At 43.1% G+C, this 16,505-nt stretch overlaps 1 protein-coding gene across 1 annotated transcript; it reads right to left on the bottom strand.

Annotated features, from left to right (window-relative positions):
- Positions 1-3,972: 3,972 nt before the first annotated feature.
- Positions 3,973-16,102, bottom strand: LOC142659997 (growth hormone secretagogue receptor type 1-like). The gene is made up of 2 exons (XM_075836648.1): positions 15,346-16,102; positions 3,973-4,274 (listed from the first exon to the last, which is right to left on the bottom strand). The coding sequence occupies exons 1-2, from the start codon at positions 16,100-16,102 to the stop codon at positions 3,973-3,975; spliced, it is 1,059 nt and encodes a 352-aa protein (XP_075692763.1).
- Between the last annotated feature and the right edge of the window lie 403 nt (positions 16,103-16,505).

The following is a 16,505-nucleotide window of genomic DNA, read 5'->3' as shown; positions in this document are numbered from 1 at the left end:
GAAATGTTAATCTGCTGCCACACATGCATTGCTCCCTTCCACAAGATTCCAGCGCTGTTTATTTCAGATATGCAGGTGCCTCGGTTCCTCTGTTATCCGTCTTCGTTCCCCCTGCGTTCAGCCCATTCATGTCGGTGGGTGATATTCTAATTTATGAATAAATTGACAACTAGGCGGTCTCCACTGCCCACTTGTCAACAGGGCGTGAATCTAAGCCGCGCTCACAGAAAAAAAACACCCAGTTGTCAATGTATTTATAAATTAACATATCCGCCTCTGATATGAATGGATTGAATGCAGAGGGAAGCGAGGCATCTACAGAAATTAAATAAACGGAGCTGGAATTGGGAAGGGAGCAATGTATGTGTGGCAGCAGATTAACGTTTTTGGGGACATGGCAGATCCTCTTTATGATGCAGTTTGTAATAGAGCGGTGGCTGCACATACACGTTCTTTTTCCTTCTATGGGAGATACAGAAATGGCCACATGATCATACACACATGTCTACATGTCCCACTTACTAAAAAGACCACCTGGGGTGTACATATAGGGGTGCAGAGTTAGCCGTTGCACCAAGGCCCTGGTACCTGAGAGAACCCAAGAGACCCTCTCCCACAAAAGACCCCATTATTTTATATGGAACCTCGTAAGTGGGGTGGGGGCCCGGTTACAGATTTTGCACAGGAGCTTTGAATTACACTTCTGTAGACCACACGCGTGCAGCCACAAGGGGGTTACAGGGAGCCTGTTTTGTGTTTGTTGTTTTTTTGATTAGTTGAGGAAAAAGAATGGTTGAGCTACCAATCATTTGGACCCCCACCCCTGCAAAAAAAATGCAATTTTTTTTTTTTAATTTTTTAATTTTTTTTAAGATCCTATCAATATGCCATAAATGTGTATCATGGCAACAATCCTGTAATGGTGCTGGGTATGCCCAAGTCTTAATAATAAAAATAAATTACCATTTGTGGTGTGAAGAAAGTATTTTACTATACAGAGACACTGTACAATGCTGAAATGATAACGTTGTGGCAACTGGGTTTCCAGGTGTGCAGAATTTCTATTGAGTACAAAATACGTCAAATTCTTATTCTATATATTTTTTTGCTTTTTTATTAAAGGTTTGCCATTAAAGAGCATGTATAATCTGCAAATTAGATATTGTATAAAGGGAATGTGTCATCATTTTTAATTTTCTATGTCCTCTATATTAAAAAATAATTCTAAAATCTGACCCTTCCTGTTCTGTAGAGATCACTTCTCAGCAATCATTTCATTATTGTCATAGGCAGGATTATAATGAAAGGTAACAATTCGGGTATGTTCACACACTGAGTCAAAAACGTCTGAAAATACGGAGCTGGTTTCAAGGGAAACTGCACTTCTTTTTCGCGGCCGTTTTTTTTGCGTGGCCGTTTTTCAAAATGGCCCATCGGAACAGAACGCCGTTTTTCCCATTGAAATCAATGGGCAGATGTTTGGAGGAGTTCTGCTTCCGGTTTTTTCGGGCATTTACGGCCCGAAAATAGGCCGTGTGAACACACCCTCAGGCTTAATTCACATGACAGTGTTTGGTCCATGATCTACGGACTGCATGTCGGCTGCGTTTCCCGGACTGAACCTAATACATGGAGGGACGCTACTAGCATCATAGTTCTGTACGATGCCAGGAGTCCCTACCTCACTGCGGGAAAACTGTCCCGTACTGTAATCATGTTTTCAGCACGGGACAGTAGTTCCGCAGGGAGGCAGGGACATACATAACTATGATGCTAGGAACACGGCTCCCTGCACCGTTCCGTCCAGAAAATGCAGCCGACGTGCGGTCCATATATCACGGACTGAACGCGGTTGTGTGAATTAGGCCTTCTATGTAGATAACACAGTATTCACCATTGATAATAGGTGATGGACACAGCTCCCCTCCTCCCCCCAATGCACAATGACCTCTGCACAGGACAGAGCATGCCCAGAAAATTCTTCCATGGAAGTTAATGGGTCCCCTCCTGTTCACAGGTTCCTATGGTCCAGGTCGCTGCTGTAAGGCATATCTCTAAATGCTGCTCTGGCAAAATGACTGCCCCCATATTCATATTCAGAAAATAGAATAAAGAAATCTACAATCAAAAAATAAAAACCGATTAGAAAGAAAAAGGTTGTTTCACTATCTGGTTTTAATTAGGAAAAAAAATATAGGTGGTACATTCCCTTTAAGCCAGGTTTAGAATCATCTCATCATTAGAGGGTGGGCAAGTTATTGACCGCTCTATTGTATTACTGGAAACCCAGATAAGCTAGGCCTGTATCCCTATACACAGATAAGCTAGGCCTGTATCCCTATACACCGATCAGGTTCTGTATGCAGCTCCCCTGCTCCTCACTGGTCTATACGCCATCACATCCAGGAGACTGTAATAATCTGTAATATTTTTCTGTCAATTACCACCATTCTTTGCAGCTTCCATAAAGCGCACACGGCCTGCTTCATTGTCTATACAGACAATACAGGAAGGGTGTACAACCAATAAAGAGACACCAGTTGCAAAGGGGGAATATGGAGCTGACTCTTGGGCTCAGCCCGCTATATACTCAGTGGGTGTCAGCTGCATGTTACAGCAGACACCTCACTGCAATGGCTGGTATCAGAGATAACATCCCAGCAGTTTAAAGACAATCTGTCACTAGTTTAGTAATGCCCTATCTCCTAGCTAATCTAATAGGCGCTGTCACACTAATAAAGCTAGTGAAAATTGTGTCCCAAAAAGTTTATTATTTTAAAAGTTGGGAGCTTTTTTCGAAATTTGCAAATCAGGCTATACTAGACAAGTGGGTGTCAATACCAGCGATTCTCCTGAGGTGGAGCCTCCTCACAGCCTCTGACGCTGTCCTATCAGCATGAAGCTGCTTCACACAGTGTAAGAGACTGAGGAAGGGGGATCACTTTATACAGCTATATCTCGAGCTGTGGACCACCTAGAACAGTGGTTCTGGTGGCATATGAAAGATGAGATTCGAATCTTTCATATGGCACGCGGTTCTAGCTGTGAAACAACCGGGGGTATCACCAGTTGAAAACAGTCGGGAATGGAAACTGTATACAATATGATCACACTGTGTTGCTGGGAAGAGGAGAACTCTATGACGCTATTTGGACAGCGGTATACAGAAAACATTACACCGCCCAGAGTGAAAAGAAAGTGTAACCTCCCATGTGGCAAGTATAGCCAAATTAGCTTATTTAGAAAAATGCTCATAACTTTGCAAATAAACATTTATCAGCATCATAGCGCCTATTAGATTAGTTAGGAGATGGGGAATGAATAAACTACTGACAGTTCCTCTTCAACCACTTAGATGCAGAAGTCAATAGCAACCGCGGCATCTTAAGTTGTCAGAAAGAGGGGACTTGCCCCCTCCATCAGCCGTGATGCAATTGCGTGGTGTTGATGGTTGCCATGGCAGCCTGGGCTCCTTGAACCACTTTTGGTAGGTAATGACCACTGCATATTAGGGACACCCCACAAGACCTGCCGTTTTGGAGATGCTCTGACCCAGTCATCTAGCCACCACAATTTTGCCCTCTTCAGAGTCGCTCAGTTTCTTACACTTGCCCATTTTTCCTGCTTCCAACACATCAACTTCAAGAACGGACTTCACTTTCTGCCTAATATATCCCACCCCTTGACAGATGCCATTGTAATGACCACATGTGAGTGGTTTTAATGTTATGCCTGAAATGTGTATATTCCCTATGTAAATGGCTGTAGGATTATATGATTGGTACCAATGATCTTATTGCTCGTGTAGTGGTGCAATGGAAAGCAATTATTCAACATTCAAGATGATTTATCAATCACAAATTGTCTAAAAGATAGAAGGGTCTGAATGGGTCCTGTTAATCCAGATTAATAAATTGCAATGCTTCTCTTCAACAAGGGTGACATAATTTTGTCTTTTTGGATGAACTTAAACTACATGAAAGACGTAATCTCTGTTCCTTCCAGAGAAGACTGCTCGCTCCTTGGCGTGTTCCTGGATTGTGGATCGTCCCTTCGACTGAGGATTTTAGTCATAGCGGCCCTGTACTTTTGTGACATAATGTTGTACAGCATGGGGTTGATGGACGCACTCAGGTAAAATAGAACCATAGAGATGAGGTTGAAGTACTGTGTGAGGTTATAAAGAATGTATTTTTCTAGTCCAGCCCAGGCAAACAAGATCCGGCCAATGTGGAAGGGCAGCCAGCACAACACGAAGGTGAACACGACAACAGCTGGAAAACACAAAGCCATTACATACATATAAGTCTTTGATATGGAAATATTGCATTGTGCGTAATATTGCTGCTGCCATACAATCAGCTGATAACTGTCTAACTGCAAATAAATCCCTACATTTAAAGGCTTTGTCTTCCTTCACAACCATACATTTTGTTACCTCGCTGTTTCTTGACTGCGTCCAGCCGACTCGATTCCCGTCTTCTACTGTGGCCTCGCTGGTTCCGGCCACAACCCTCCTCTGCTCGCCGGCAGCAACGGGTTGCTGGGGCAATCGGTGGTCCTAGATGATGTACATCCTGGCGACCTACTTAAAGGTGACTACAGCCTTCACTCCTCGCACTGCAGACCAAGGTACATCCTTTGTTTGGCTACTATTCATATTGCTATTACACTCTGTTCCTGACTCTGTTCCTGACTTTGACCTCAGTTCCTAGATTACACTTCTGTCTCACCCTTTGGATTTGTTGCTTGGTTCCTGTAGTTCTACTCCTGGTTTTGACTCCTGGCTTGGCTCCTAACTACGGTTCTATCTCGTCCTTCAGGTTGCTCCTTCCTGACTACTAATCCGTTGACGAACCCTGGCTACATTCATAAATCTGCTATAGCGCCGCCGCCGCCATCTAGTAACTATTCTGAGAACCGCAACCTGGGAAAAGCCCATACCTCCTTGTAGGGGTTCAGGGTGAAGAACAGGGAGATTCCTTAGACTCTGCACCCCAGTGTAACCGATTGCAAACCTCTCCGGTAAGAATCGTAACATTTTTAAAGTGCTTCAATGCATCCTAAATTAAAAATCAAGCATTTTTGCAAACAGTCTTGATTAACCCCTTCCTGACTGCCCACTGTCTTTTGATGTCAGGTGGTACGGGTCCCAAGTCTACAACGACGTCTTTTGCCATCGCTGTAGAAGAGGCTGATGAGCGCTCCTGTGAGCACTTATCCTCTAAGCAGGAACTGTAACTAACAGCTCCTGAACTTAGAGCAGCCTCCTGAACACAGCTGGGATCGGAAAACATTCCAACCCTAGCTGTCCGTGACCGCGGCATGATCAAAGGGGACTCCCCTCTTCGATTGCATCACGGGAAACCCGGTGACGCGATCGAAGACCGGGTAATCCCTCTGCAGTCAGCCCTGGCGGCCTAGAATGGACCTCAGGGTTGTCTATTTGGTTTGCCTGCTGTTAGGGCACACTGTGAGCTTCCCTAAGGCCCTGTTCACACAGAGTTTTTTGACGCGGAAACTGCGCCGCAAAACTCGTCAAAAACCGCCCGAAAATGCCTCCCATTGATTTCAATGGGAGTTGGACGAATTTTTTTACCGTGAGTAAAAAAAACGTGTTGCGGTAAAAAGAAGCGTCATGACCCATCTTGAGGCGGTTTCCGCCTCCAAAACCCCATTTCAATCAGTCAGAAAGAGAAAAAAACGCCTCGACGAGTGTTTTGACGAGTTTTTGTCAAACCACTGTGCAAAAACCGTCTGGAGCAGTTTTTGCAGGAGGAATTTTCCTCCTGCAAAAAACTCAATGTGAACACAGCCTAACAGCAGCCTGTGTCGTAGTGACACAGTGTAATGTATTTCGTAGTGACACAGTGTAATGTATTAGCATACAGGAGTATGCTAATACATTATAAGTATAAAATAAAGTTGTAAATAATGTTATCTCTTAATGGGATAAAAAAAAAAATCATTATTTTGCATAGAATATATTTTATTGCCCATACATTACATAAAAACAAAAAACCTACACACTGTAATAACCTGAAGAATTAATTTAACAGGATATTTAACGGGAACCATGAACGGGATACGAAATAAACAAAAATAAACAATGCAGAGAATCGCTTTTTCCTATATTCATGCCGCAAAAATAAATGATATAGCTCAGGCCCCATGCACACGACCGTAAAAAACCTCAGTTTTTGCGGACCCATTCACTTTCATTGAACGCGGACACCTTTCCGTAGCACTACGGAAGGGTGTCCGTGCCGCGGAAATGTTCCGGGAATTATGGAACATGTCCGTTCTTTCGCATTTTGCGGGCCGTGCTCCCATACTTTGTATGGGAGCACGGCCCGAAAATGCGGCTGTCAGTCGGCGGCCGGCCGTGCCCGCAATCGCGGGCCATGATTGCGGGCACGGTCGTGTGCATGGGGCCTCACACAGTAAATTTTTTCTACACCCAAACCACGCAGAAAAAAATACAGTCCTCTTATAGCCACATCAATGAAAAAATAAGAAAGTTATGGCTGCTGAAATGCTAAGAGGCAAAAATTTGGGGTTGTCCAGGCACGGGACGATTTTTCATACTGATGACATGGTCCGACACCCTGACCCCGCACCAATCAGCTGCTCCAGCTGCCTCCGGCCACTGGATGTAATGCATTGTATGCAGTGTTCAGTGCCGGAAGCAGATGACAACGTACACTGTCTAGCGGCCATGCAGCAGAATTGCAACTCTGCTCCTATTCACTTGACTAAGAACAGAACTGCAGCTCAGCCGCTGTACTGTGACCAGAGCCATCTGCTTCCGGCACGGACATTTAGTTCCCGTAGGCAGCCGGAGCAGATGTTCACTGTGGGGTCCGGGTGTTGGACCCCCACCGATCATTTGCTGATGACCTATCTTGTGAATAGGTCATCCGTATGAAAAAACGTCCCGTGCCCAGACAACCTGTTTTTAGGGTATGTTCACACGCAAACTCAAAAACTTCTGAAAATACGGAGCTCCTGATTTTCAGACGTTTTTTAAGCCACTCACGGTTTTTACAGCCGTTTTTGGAGCTGGTTTTCTATAGAGGTAATGCAAAACGGCTCCAAAAAAGGCGCAAGAAGTGGCATGCACTTCTTTTTCGCAGGCGTTTTTTACACGGCCCTTTTTCAAAATGGCCGCGTAAATAAACAGCCCGTCGCATCAGAACGCCGTTTTTCCCATTGAAATCAATGGGCAGATGTTTGGAGGCGTTCTGCTTCCTATTTTTCGGCCGTTTGGAGGCTGTTTACGGCCAGAAAATAAGTCGTCTGAACAGACCCTAAGGCGTTTTCTGGTCTGGTCATTAAGGGGTTAAACATGTACTAATCTGTGTTTACAGCTTCTTTGCAGACTCATGTGTCTCTATGGTAACGGACTACGAACAACTCCTCTGTAGTCTGATCTTGCAGTCAAACTCCCTTCCAGAACTTCTGGAAAATCTGTAACAATTATGCCACATGTGAACTCAGCTTTAAAGTGAGTCTTTCATCAGATTTTAGGCTACCAAACGGCTGAAACCGCTACAGTAGTATGTGATAGGGTAAAGAAGGAGATTCATTTGTTTGTTAGGGTATGTTCACACACAGTGGTCTCAGATGTAATTCGGGCGTTTTACGCCTCGAATTACGCCTGAAAAAAAGCCCCTACTACGCCTTCAAACATCTGCCCCTTGCTTTCAATGGGAATTAAGATGTTCTGTTCCCACGAGCCTTTATTTTCTCGCGTCGCTATCAAAATACGGCGCGTAAAATTACGGCTCGTCAAAAGAAGTGCAGGACATTTCTTGGGACGTTTTTGGAGGCGTTTTTCATTGACTCCATTGAAAACAGCTCCAAAAAGTCCGTGAAAAACGCTGCGAAAACACGATTTGTTAAAAAAAAAACGTCTGAACATACCCTTAGCCTAAAACCTCATGACCGATTCCCTTTAAAGTGTCCCCATTTTATTATGTAATTTTTAGGGCCCAAGTTCTGTGCTGATTAATTTCTTAATAGTAGTCAGATATAAGTTTTTCTGATACAGAGCAGACAACCTCCTGCACAGACATAGATAACATGCTAGGTTCCTGCAGCCACCACTACAGGCCGCTTACAGTATTACAGCTTCAAGACCTCCACAGTTTTACTGAACAAACCTAGATCACCGACGAACATAATTGTGATCTAAATTCAAAGACATGCAGGGAGTCCAGGTGTTTTGTAAAAAATATGGCCTGAGGGTGATATGAATCCACGCGTGGTCTCCATGACAACTCTGAGGCACAAGTTATGCAGCCATTAAAGATGTAAATGACAAACTCAGCTCTGCTCAATTAGTATCTTATAGACCTTATAAATTCTTTATCCAATTACTCATTTATGACTGACATTCGTGTCTCTGCCTGAAGCCATAAAGGGATGCGCTACAGTTTTTTTTCTATTATTAATTCCCGACATTTGACGTATCCATATGCCAAAGTCGGGTAGGGGAAGTATGGAGCGGGCTCACGGAGTGAACCCGCTCCATACGATGCAGGTGTCGGCTGTATGTTACAGCCGACACTTCAGAGTAACGACGGGATCGCGCTCGAGCGCGATCCCGCTCGTTTAACTCGTTAAATGCCGCGGTCAATAGCGACCGCAGAATTTAAATCCTTAGAAAGAGGGGGTGACCCCCTCTAACAGCTCATCGCGCCCCCCGCAATGCAATCGCAGCGATGGTTGCTATGGCTGCCTGGGGGCCTAATGAAGGCCCCCAGGTCTGCTATCTTTGTACACCTATTAAGCGCTGCCTCCGGCATGGCTTATTAGATGCCTGTCAGAATCACGATATACTGCAATACATTAGTATTGCAGTATATAATGTAAGCGATCTAACGATCGCTGGTAGAAGTCCCCCTAGGGGGACTAAGAAAAAAAAAGTAAAAATTAGTAAAATAAAGGGTTTTTTATGTAAAAAAAAATACAAATATTAAAAAGTAAAAAAAAAACCTTTTCCCATTTCCCCCCTAGAGCATAGTAAAAAAATAAATAAATAAACATAATTGGTATCGCCGCATCCGTAAAAGTCTGAACTAATAGAATATATCATTATTTAACACGCACGGTGAACGCCGTAAAAAAAATTTAAACACCAGAATCTATTTCTTGTTCAACTCATCTCCCACAAAAAATTGAATAAAAAGTGATCAAACCGTTGCATGAACCCCAAAATTGTATCATTAAAAACTACAGGTTATCCCGCAAAAAATAAGCCCGAATACCACTTTATCGACAGAAAAGTATAAAAGTTACGGCTCTCTGAGTTTGGCGGCACAAAATACATTTTCTTTTTTACACTTAGGTTTTTACTTGTAAAAGTAGTAAAATATAGAAAAAAATATATATATTTGGTATCGCCGTAATCGTATTGACCCACAGAATAAAGTTAATATGTTGTTTTAATTGCACAGTGAATTCCGTAAAATTGAAGCGCAAAAAACAATGGAAGAATCGCTGTTTTTTTCATTTTCTACAACACAAATAATTTTTTGCCCGTTTCCTAGTACATTATATGGCACAATAAATGCTAAGAAAAACTACAACTCGTCCCGCAAAAATCAAACCCTCATAGGACTATATGGACGGAAAAATAAAAAAGTTATGGCTGTTGGAAGGTGGGGAGGAAAAAACGAAAATGAAAATCTGAAAAATGGCTGCGGCGGGAAGGGGTTAATAGACTGGGATGTATTATGAAGAAGGTCACCGCTAAAGAAAAATGAACAGTACCTTCTAGCAATCGTTGGCTACACAGCTGGCATAACACACTGTGCAGTGAATGTCTTTGATCATCTCGTTACAGTGTGTTCTGGACAGAGCAATCGTGAAACTACGCGATGACCTGGTTGTAGAACAAGACTTGAAAAGCTTTTATCTTTATTTCTTTTTGTAACTGAGAAACCTTCACTATAAATATTCCTCTATTACCGGGCTGGCTGCTGTGTATACCGACAGAGAACAACCAAGAAAACGTGATCAAATCTGACCAGAATATGAACCCTCTGGATATATGGAATCTACAAAGAGATCTGCACACATTGTAAGGGGATTAATAATAATGCATTCTATTAATTGTAGCCAGTATTTATCAGACATCACTTTGTAATATGCTTTGTATGGATAGGTCTTTTTCTTTCATCTTGTCTCACCTGTAGAAGGCATGCAGCCAAAAACTTATTGCTAACCGGCGGTAAAACCCTCACAGTTATGGCAAGTGTAATTGGCCACACAGAAAAAAAATGGTGCCACTCGCCACGTGTAAGGACCCTCAATGATCTGCCACTCCAGAGCTTTAACCCCCTTCCCACAAATGGATGTACTGTCACATCCTAATTACGGTAAACTAATCGCAGTAGAACGTAATCGTATGTCCTCGTGAGCGTGCGGGCATAGAAGCTGCACCCGTGCAATCACAGAGGGAGCCCGGCTGTAATTGACAGCCAGGCTCCCACTGAAGTAGGATCAGGAAAACCTCTGATCCCCGACTGTTTAATCCGGTCAATATTGATGGCAGCATCTAAGGTTTGACATAGGGAGGGGACTCTCTCTGTCAGCCAATAGCCGTCCACGACACAATCGCAGGATACCGATGGGTTACCATGGCAGCCAGGGGCCTAACAAAGGTCTGCCAAAGGCATCTGCCTATACTGCCTAGGCTACAGGTCAAGACCTACTGTACACAAGACGGAAATGCTGTGGATTACAGTACCAGCCATGTGGATGAGATTTGAACAAACCATAGCAAATTGCAGGAGATCCCATTGACAGTAGAAACATCCTGACAGACATTTTGCTTTTTCAAAACACGCATACAGGATAGGTCCACACTTAACATAAATACTGCAAAGTTTCCGCAACGGATTTCATTGCAGAAAATCCACAGCGAATTACAGTAGCAGCATAGTGGATGAGATTTGAACAAATCTCATCCACACGCTGCGTAAAAAAACAACCGAAAATCCTTTCCTAAATTGACCTGTGGTGCGTTTTTTTTAATCCACAGCAATTTATGCTGCGTAATCGCTAGTTTTCTGTTGCAGGTTTTCCCCATTGAAGTCCATGGAGAGGTAAAACCCGCAACAAATAGCAGATGTTGCGATTTTTGCAGCGGAAAAGCTGCATTTCCGCCATAAAAAATGCCTATACTTACCCAAATCTCTATGCTCCTGCGTTCAGCCCGGGCCTACAGGAATGACATTTCATCCCATGTGAGTGCTGCAGCCAATCTCAGGCTGCAGTGGTCACATGGGATGAAACATCATCCCAGGAGGCCGGGCTGCAGGACAAGTGACATGTCACCATGGCTACGGGTAAGTATAGGCTTTTTTTTTTACCTGCTGTTTTCCGCAGCCGGAAAAGTGCACCACAATTGCGGGGACCAGGGCCTATACGCTGTGTACTTTTACGCAGCGTATCCGCCCTGTGTGAACATAACCATACTCTGTTTTCTTTACTCAGTGACACTCTTAACAAAAGGTTGGATTTCTAAGATAAATCTACTTTCAGCCGCAGGCTCCGCTTTTTTAAACGGCTTTTGCATTTGCCTGAGTGAGTAAGGCCTGTTCAGTGTGAGGGAAGCAGCTGAACCGCGATGGGACAAGCCTCAGTACTCAATGAACTAGTTGATTCTCTTGCCCACTTGGTCTCATCAGGTGTTGCGATGGTGGAAGACTTCACCGGGCCATAGCTGGGTCGTCTTTTTCTCCCTTCCAGTCGCTGATCGTCTCAACGGATGCCTGTTTGTCCGTGTTCGGTGCAGTTTTTGGTTTCCACATGATTCAGGGCACTTGGTTGCAGGAGGAGACATCCTTACAAATTACCTTCTGCAATTTAGAGCAATTTTCCTAGCCCTCGTTCTCATCTTCGTGTCTTAGCGTATGTTCACACGCAAACTCAAAAACGTGTGAAAATACGGAGCTGTTTTTCAGACGTTTTTGTAACAACTCGCGCATTTTACGGCCGTTATTGGAGCTGTTTTTCAATGGAGTTAATGAAAAACAGCTCCAAAAACGTCCCAAGAAGTGTCCTGCACTTCTTTTTCGCGGGCATCTTTTTACGCGCCGTATTTTGACAGCGACGCGTAAAATTAAGCCTCGTGGGAACAGAACACCGTAAATCCCATTGCAAGCAATGGGCAGATGTTTGGAGGCGTAATGGGGCCGTTTTTTCAGGCGTAATTCGAGGTGAAAACGGACCGAATTACATCTGAAACCACTGCGTGTGAACATACCCTTACACTTCTACCCGAGCTCCTTTGCCAAGGTCCACTATAACACCCCGCTTTAGCATGGCTGTTGAAGACGAGGTTTCGAGGACCCTGTGTCTCTCCAAGCCAGTTATCTAGATGATGATGAAGGCCAGAAAACCTTAGCCAACCAAGGTGTACCACTGTACGTGGAAGACTTATTTCCGCTGGTGAAAACAGAGTTATTTCCATCCTATGAAATGTTGCACACCTCCGCAATTAGGCCTTGAACAAGGACTTATCTTCCCTGAGGAGTCAGGTTTCTGCTCCGTCCATTTTTTTTCAGAGAACTTTGGCTTTTTTTTTAGGTGAAAACTTTTTTTGCAAGGAGTGACTCATGTGGTCCCTCCTTTGTGTCATCCCATTGAGCCTTGGGATCTTAATTTGGTCCTTGGGGCTCTTTAGGTGTCTCCTTTCCAAACCTTTGAGACATTCCATTGAGTCTTATTTGCTGGAAGGTAGCTTTTCCAGTGGCTGTCACCTCCATCAGGCGGGTTTCGAAACTTGCTGCCTTGTCCTGCAAGCCCCCCTTTTTGATCATCCATACGGATACTGCAGTGTTTCAACCTATTCTGTCCTTCCTACCGAAGGGAGTCTCTGCCTTCCAAATCAATGAAGAGATTGTTCTCCCTTCTTTTTACCCCTCCCTATCTCATCTGAGGGAGTTGGCTTTGTATTGTTTTTGGGAAGTTTAGTCCGAGTCTATCTGACTGCGACTGAGCTGTTTCGGCGCTTCGCTTCTCATTTTGTTTTTCCTGAATGATCACGCAAGGGTTTGGCAGAATCCAAGGCCACCATTGCTTGTAGCATATACTATTAGATTAGCATAAGTTGTATGAAAAGTTAGTGTCCATTTAAATGATAAAACTCTGGCTTCCCACAGCTATCATTAGGGGGAGCTTGGGAGTTTACTGCATATTGTTTTAATATTGAGTTCAATGTATAAGAAGTAGGCTTTTTACACACGGAGCATTTATTTTTTACCACTTAGCGACATCAGCCGGATATGTATGGCGGATGTGCGATACCCCAATATGGAGCGGGCCCAGTTTCTGGCCGTTTAAACAGCCGTTTAATCCCTTGGATGCCACAGTCAATAGCGACTGTGGCATCTGAGCCGTTAGACAAAGGGAAGGGGCTATTGAAGGTCCCAGGTCTGCCATCAGTGCTCTATTATTAAAGGGGTTATATATTGATAGCTTATTCTTGGGATAGGTCAGCAATAAAAGATCGGAGGGGCTCCGAATCCCAGCACCCCAACGATTAGCTGACTGAAGGGGCAAAGGCAACACCACGGCCTTTTCATAGTTTATCTGTGCCAGGGATTGACGTTCTCTGCAGCTCAACCCCATTCACTTGAATGGGACCAGAACTGCAATCCCAGGCAGAGCGCAGAAAAAATAATGAAATAATAAATCCAAAATAATGCAAGAAATAAAAAAAGTAAACATCATGGGTATTGTCGTAAAAGTCCAAACCATTAAATATTATTGTTAAAAGTTATTTAAACCACAGGGTGAACGCTGTAGGGAAAAAAATCACAATGCGAGAATTGTTGGTAGTAAACTCGCTTCCCCCAAAAACCCCCCCAAAAAAAGTCATCAAAAAGTCGTATGTAGCTAAAAGTTGTACCAATAAAAACTACCTCACACAGCTCCATCAGCTGAAAAAATAGTTGGGGCTCACAGAACATGGCGACACGCAACAAATTTGTTTTCTTTATAAAAGTAGTAAATCATTAAAAAAAACTATATACAATTGGTATTGCCATAATCGTATTGACCAGCAGAATAATGTTAACATGTCGTTCGTACTGTTTGTAAAACAAAACCCAAATAACGATGGCATTATCGCTCTTTTTTTTCCATTCTACTCCCCAAAATAATTTTTTTCTAGTTTCCCGGTACATTATATGGTACGATAAATGATTAAAAACTAAAACTCGTCCCGCCAAAAACAAGCCCTCATACATCTAAGTCAACAGAAAAAAAGTTATCTTGGAATGGGATGATGGAAAAAACGACAATGAGAAAATGAAAACTGGCTGTGTCTCCAAGGGGTTAATGTAGATCATTTGTTGATCAATATTAAAAAAAAAAAGTCCAGAGTGATTCTGTTTTGTAATAAAATAAATGTGAAAAATTGCAAGAGGGAGTGTAAATACTGATGTCTTCATCCGTAGACAGAAATATCTCCATGCTGACACCAGCAAGAAGGAAAAAGGACCTATCATTGTTATGGATCTGAGTTTTACGGATTCATAGTATTGCATCCAAATAAATCTATGGGCCCACACTGTGCCTCTGTGTGACTCTACATTCATACAGAAGCATGCAGAGATTTTTCCTCAGATTTGTATTGAATCCATGAGAAAAAATGGTGGCGTGTCCAATCACATGCTGTATTATGGAGGTATTCTTCCCTAGAAGCATTGCTTCTAGGCGAGAATATAGTACCATATAGAGGCACCATATGGCGGCACATAGAGTGCTTAAGGCTCTGCAATATGGAACCATAGGGACTCTGTGTGCTGCCGTCTGCATCTGGCCTTACAGTAAATCCAGGGCGGATATTCCACTCGAACGAAAGAATAGCAATTAGAATCACAGCATGGGTCCATAAAAAAAAAATCCCAATTAAGGGCCTGTTCACATCAGCGTTGGCTTTCCGTTCCGGGGTTCCGTCGGAGGTTTCCGTGAACCCCGCAACGGAAAGTCAAACAAAACACAGCTTCCGTTTCCGTCACCATTGATATTGTGCGTTATTGATTCCGTCGTTAAAACGGAAACCTGCCGGAATGGTGACGAACGGAAACCATTAGCAATGTTTCCGTCATCATTGATATCAATGGTGACGGAAACGGAAGCTGTGCTTTCAGTTTGACTTTCCGTTGCGGGGTTCACGGAAACCTCCGACGGAAAGCCGGAACGGAAAGCCAACGCTGATGTGAACAGGCCCTTACTGGTATGTAGTGACAATCAGTTTGTTTCTGTATTAAATGTTGTATTATCTAATTTTCTAATGGAACGCAGTATTTTCTGGAGGTGACTTACCCAACATTTTTACTGTCTGTTTGTGTTGTTTCCCTCTATTGGTTGCAGTAGGGACCTGTATTCCTTGCTTGTTCTTCCAAAGCTTTCTACAGATTAGACCATAAAGCAGTGTAAGAAAGAAGACAGGGATGAAAAAATACACGGTTGAGACCCAAGTCATAATCCGAAGAAGACCGTTCTGGGCGGCGTGTTCCATGTATTTGCATTCCTTGGTCTCCTCTGGTTGAGTTTCAGAAGGATGTTCTACACCAAACAGAAACCAAATTGGTCCGGCAGTGATGAAGGCAAGGATCCACAAGAATATGATGATGATCTTCACTCTCTTCTTAGTGATCATGATTTTGGCCTTCAAGGGAAAACAAATGGCAAGATATCTCTCTACACTTACAGTGGTGACGTGAAGAATTGTACAGTAGGTGCAGGTCTCACTCAGGTAAACCAAAAACTTGCAAACAAAGTTCCCAAAAATATAGGGTTTATATTTCCAAATTCTGTACAAATCTGATGGCAGACCAAGAAAAATCAGGATGTCCGACACTGCCATACTGGAGAGGTACATGTTAACGGTGGACCTCATGTCCCTATACCTCTTGAAGATCAAAATTGTTATCAAATTTCCCGTCACACCCAATAGAAAAAGCATAATGCAAATTATTGTAACCGGAACCAATATCTTAATATCAAAAAGTGCGCTCGTCTTATCCAGAGAATCGGTTCCATTACTTCCAGGTCCAACGTCGGTTTGGTTTACACCCATCTTTTGCTTACGATCTCGATGTCCACATTCAGTTTTTGGTACAGGTGTCTAGTTATATGTTCTCAGCAGTTAAAAAGAAGACAAATGTATAAAATATAATTTACTATGAGAAAGATTGGGCCGATATTATCTGCGGGTCCGTCTTTTCACAACCAGTTGAGGTGTAGACTGCTGGATGTATTGTTTCAAGTCATTTTTCTGTGTTAGTCTTGAACATTGTTCTCACAACGAAAGCCCTACAGGACTGAGAGAGTATCTGACCTTATATAATAGTAATGTACTTTAATGCTCAATTAGTGGATTAAAATCGCGCATAACAGTCCATTACCTTTTGCAAAATCACATTTGTCACCATTTTTTAACAAGTCTTTATTACACTTTACATGAAGCATGAAAGATAAAT

Source organism: Rhinoderma darwinii, chromosome 8 (assembly GCF_050947455.1).
Source record: "Rhinoderma darwinii isolate aRhiDar2 chromosome 8, aRhiDar2.hap1, whole genome shotgun sequence".
Classification (NCBI taxonomy): Eukaryota; Metazoa; Chordata; class Amphibia; order Anura; family Rhinodermatidae; genus Rhinoderma; species Rhinoderma darwinii.
Note: the sequence above shows the minus strand (reverse complement) of the source record. Positions and strands in the feature narration are given on the sequence as shown.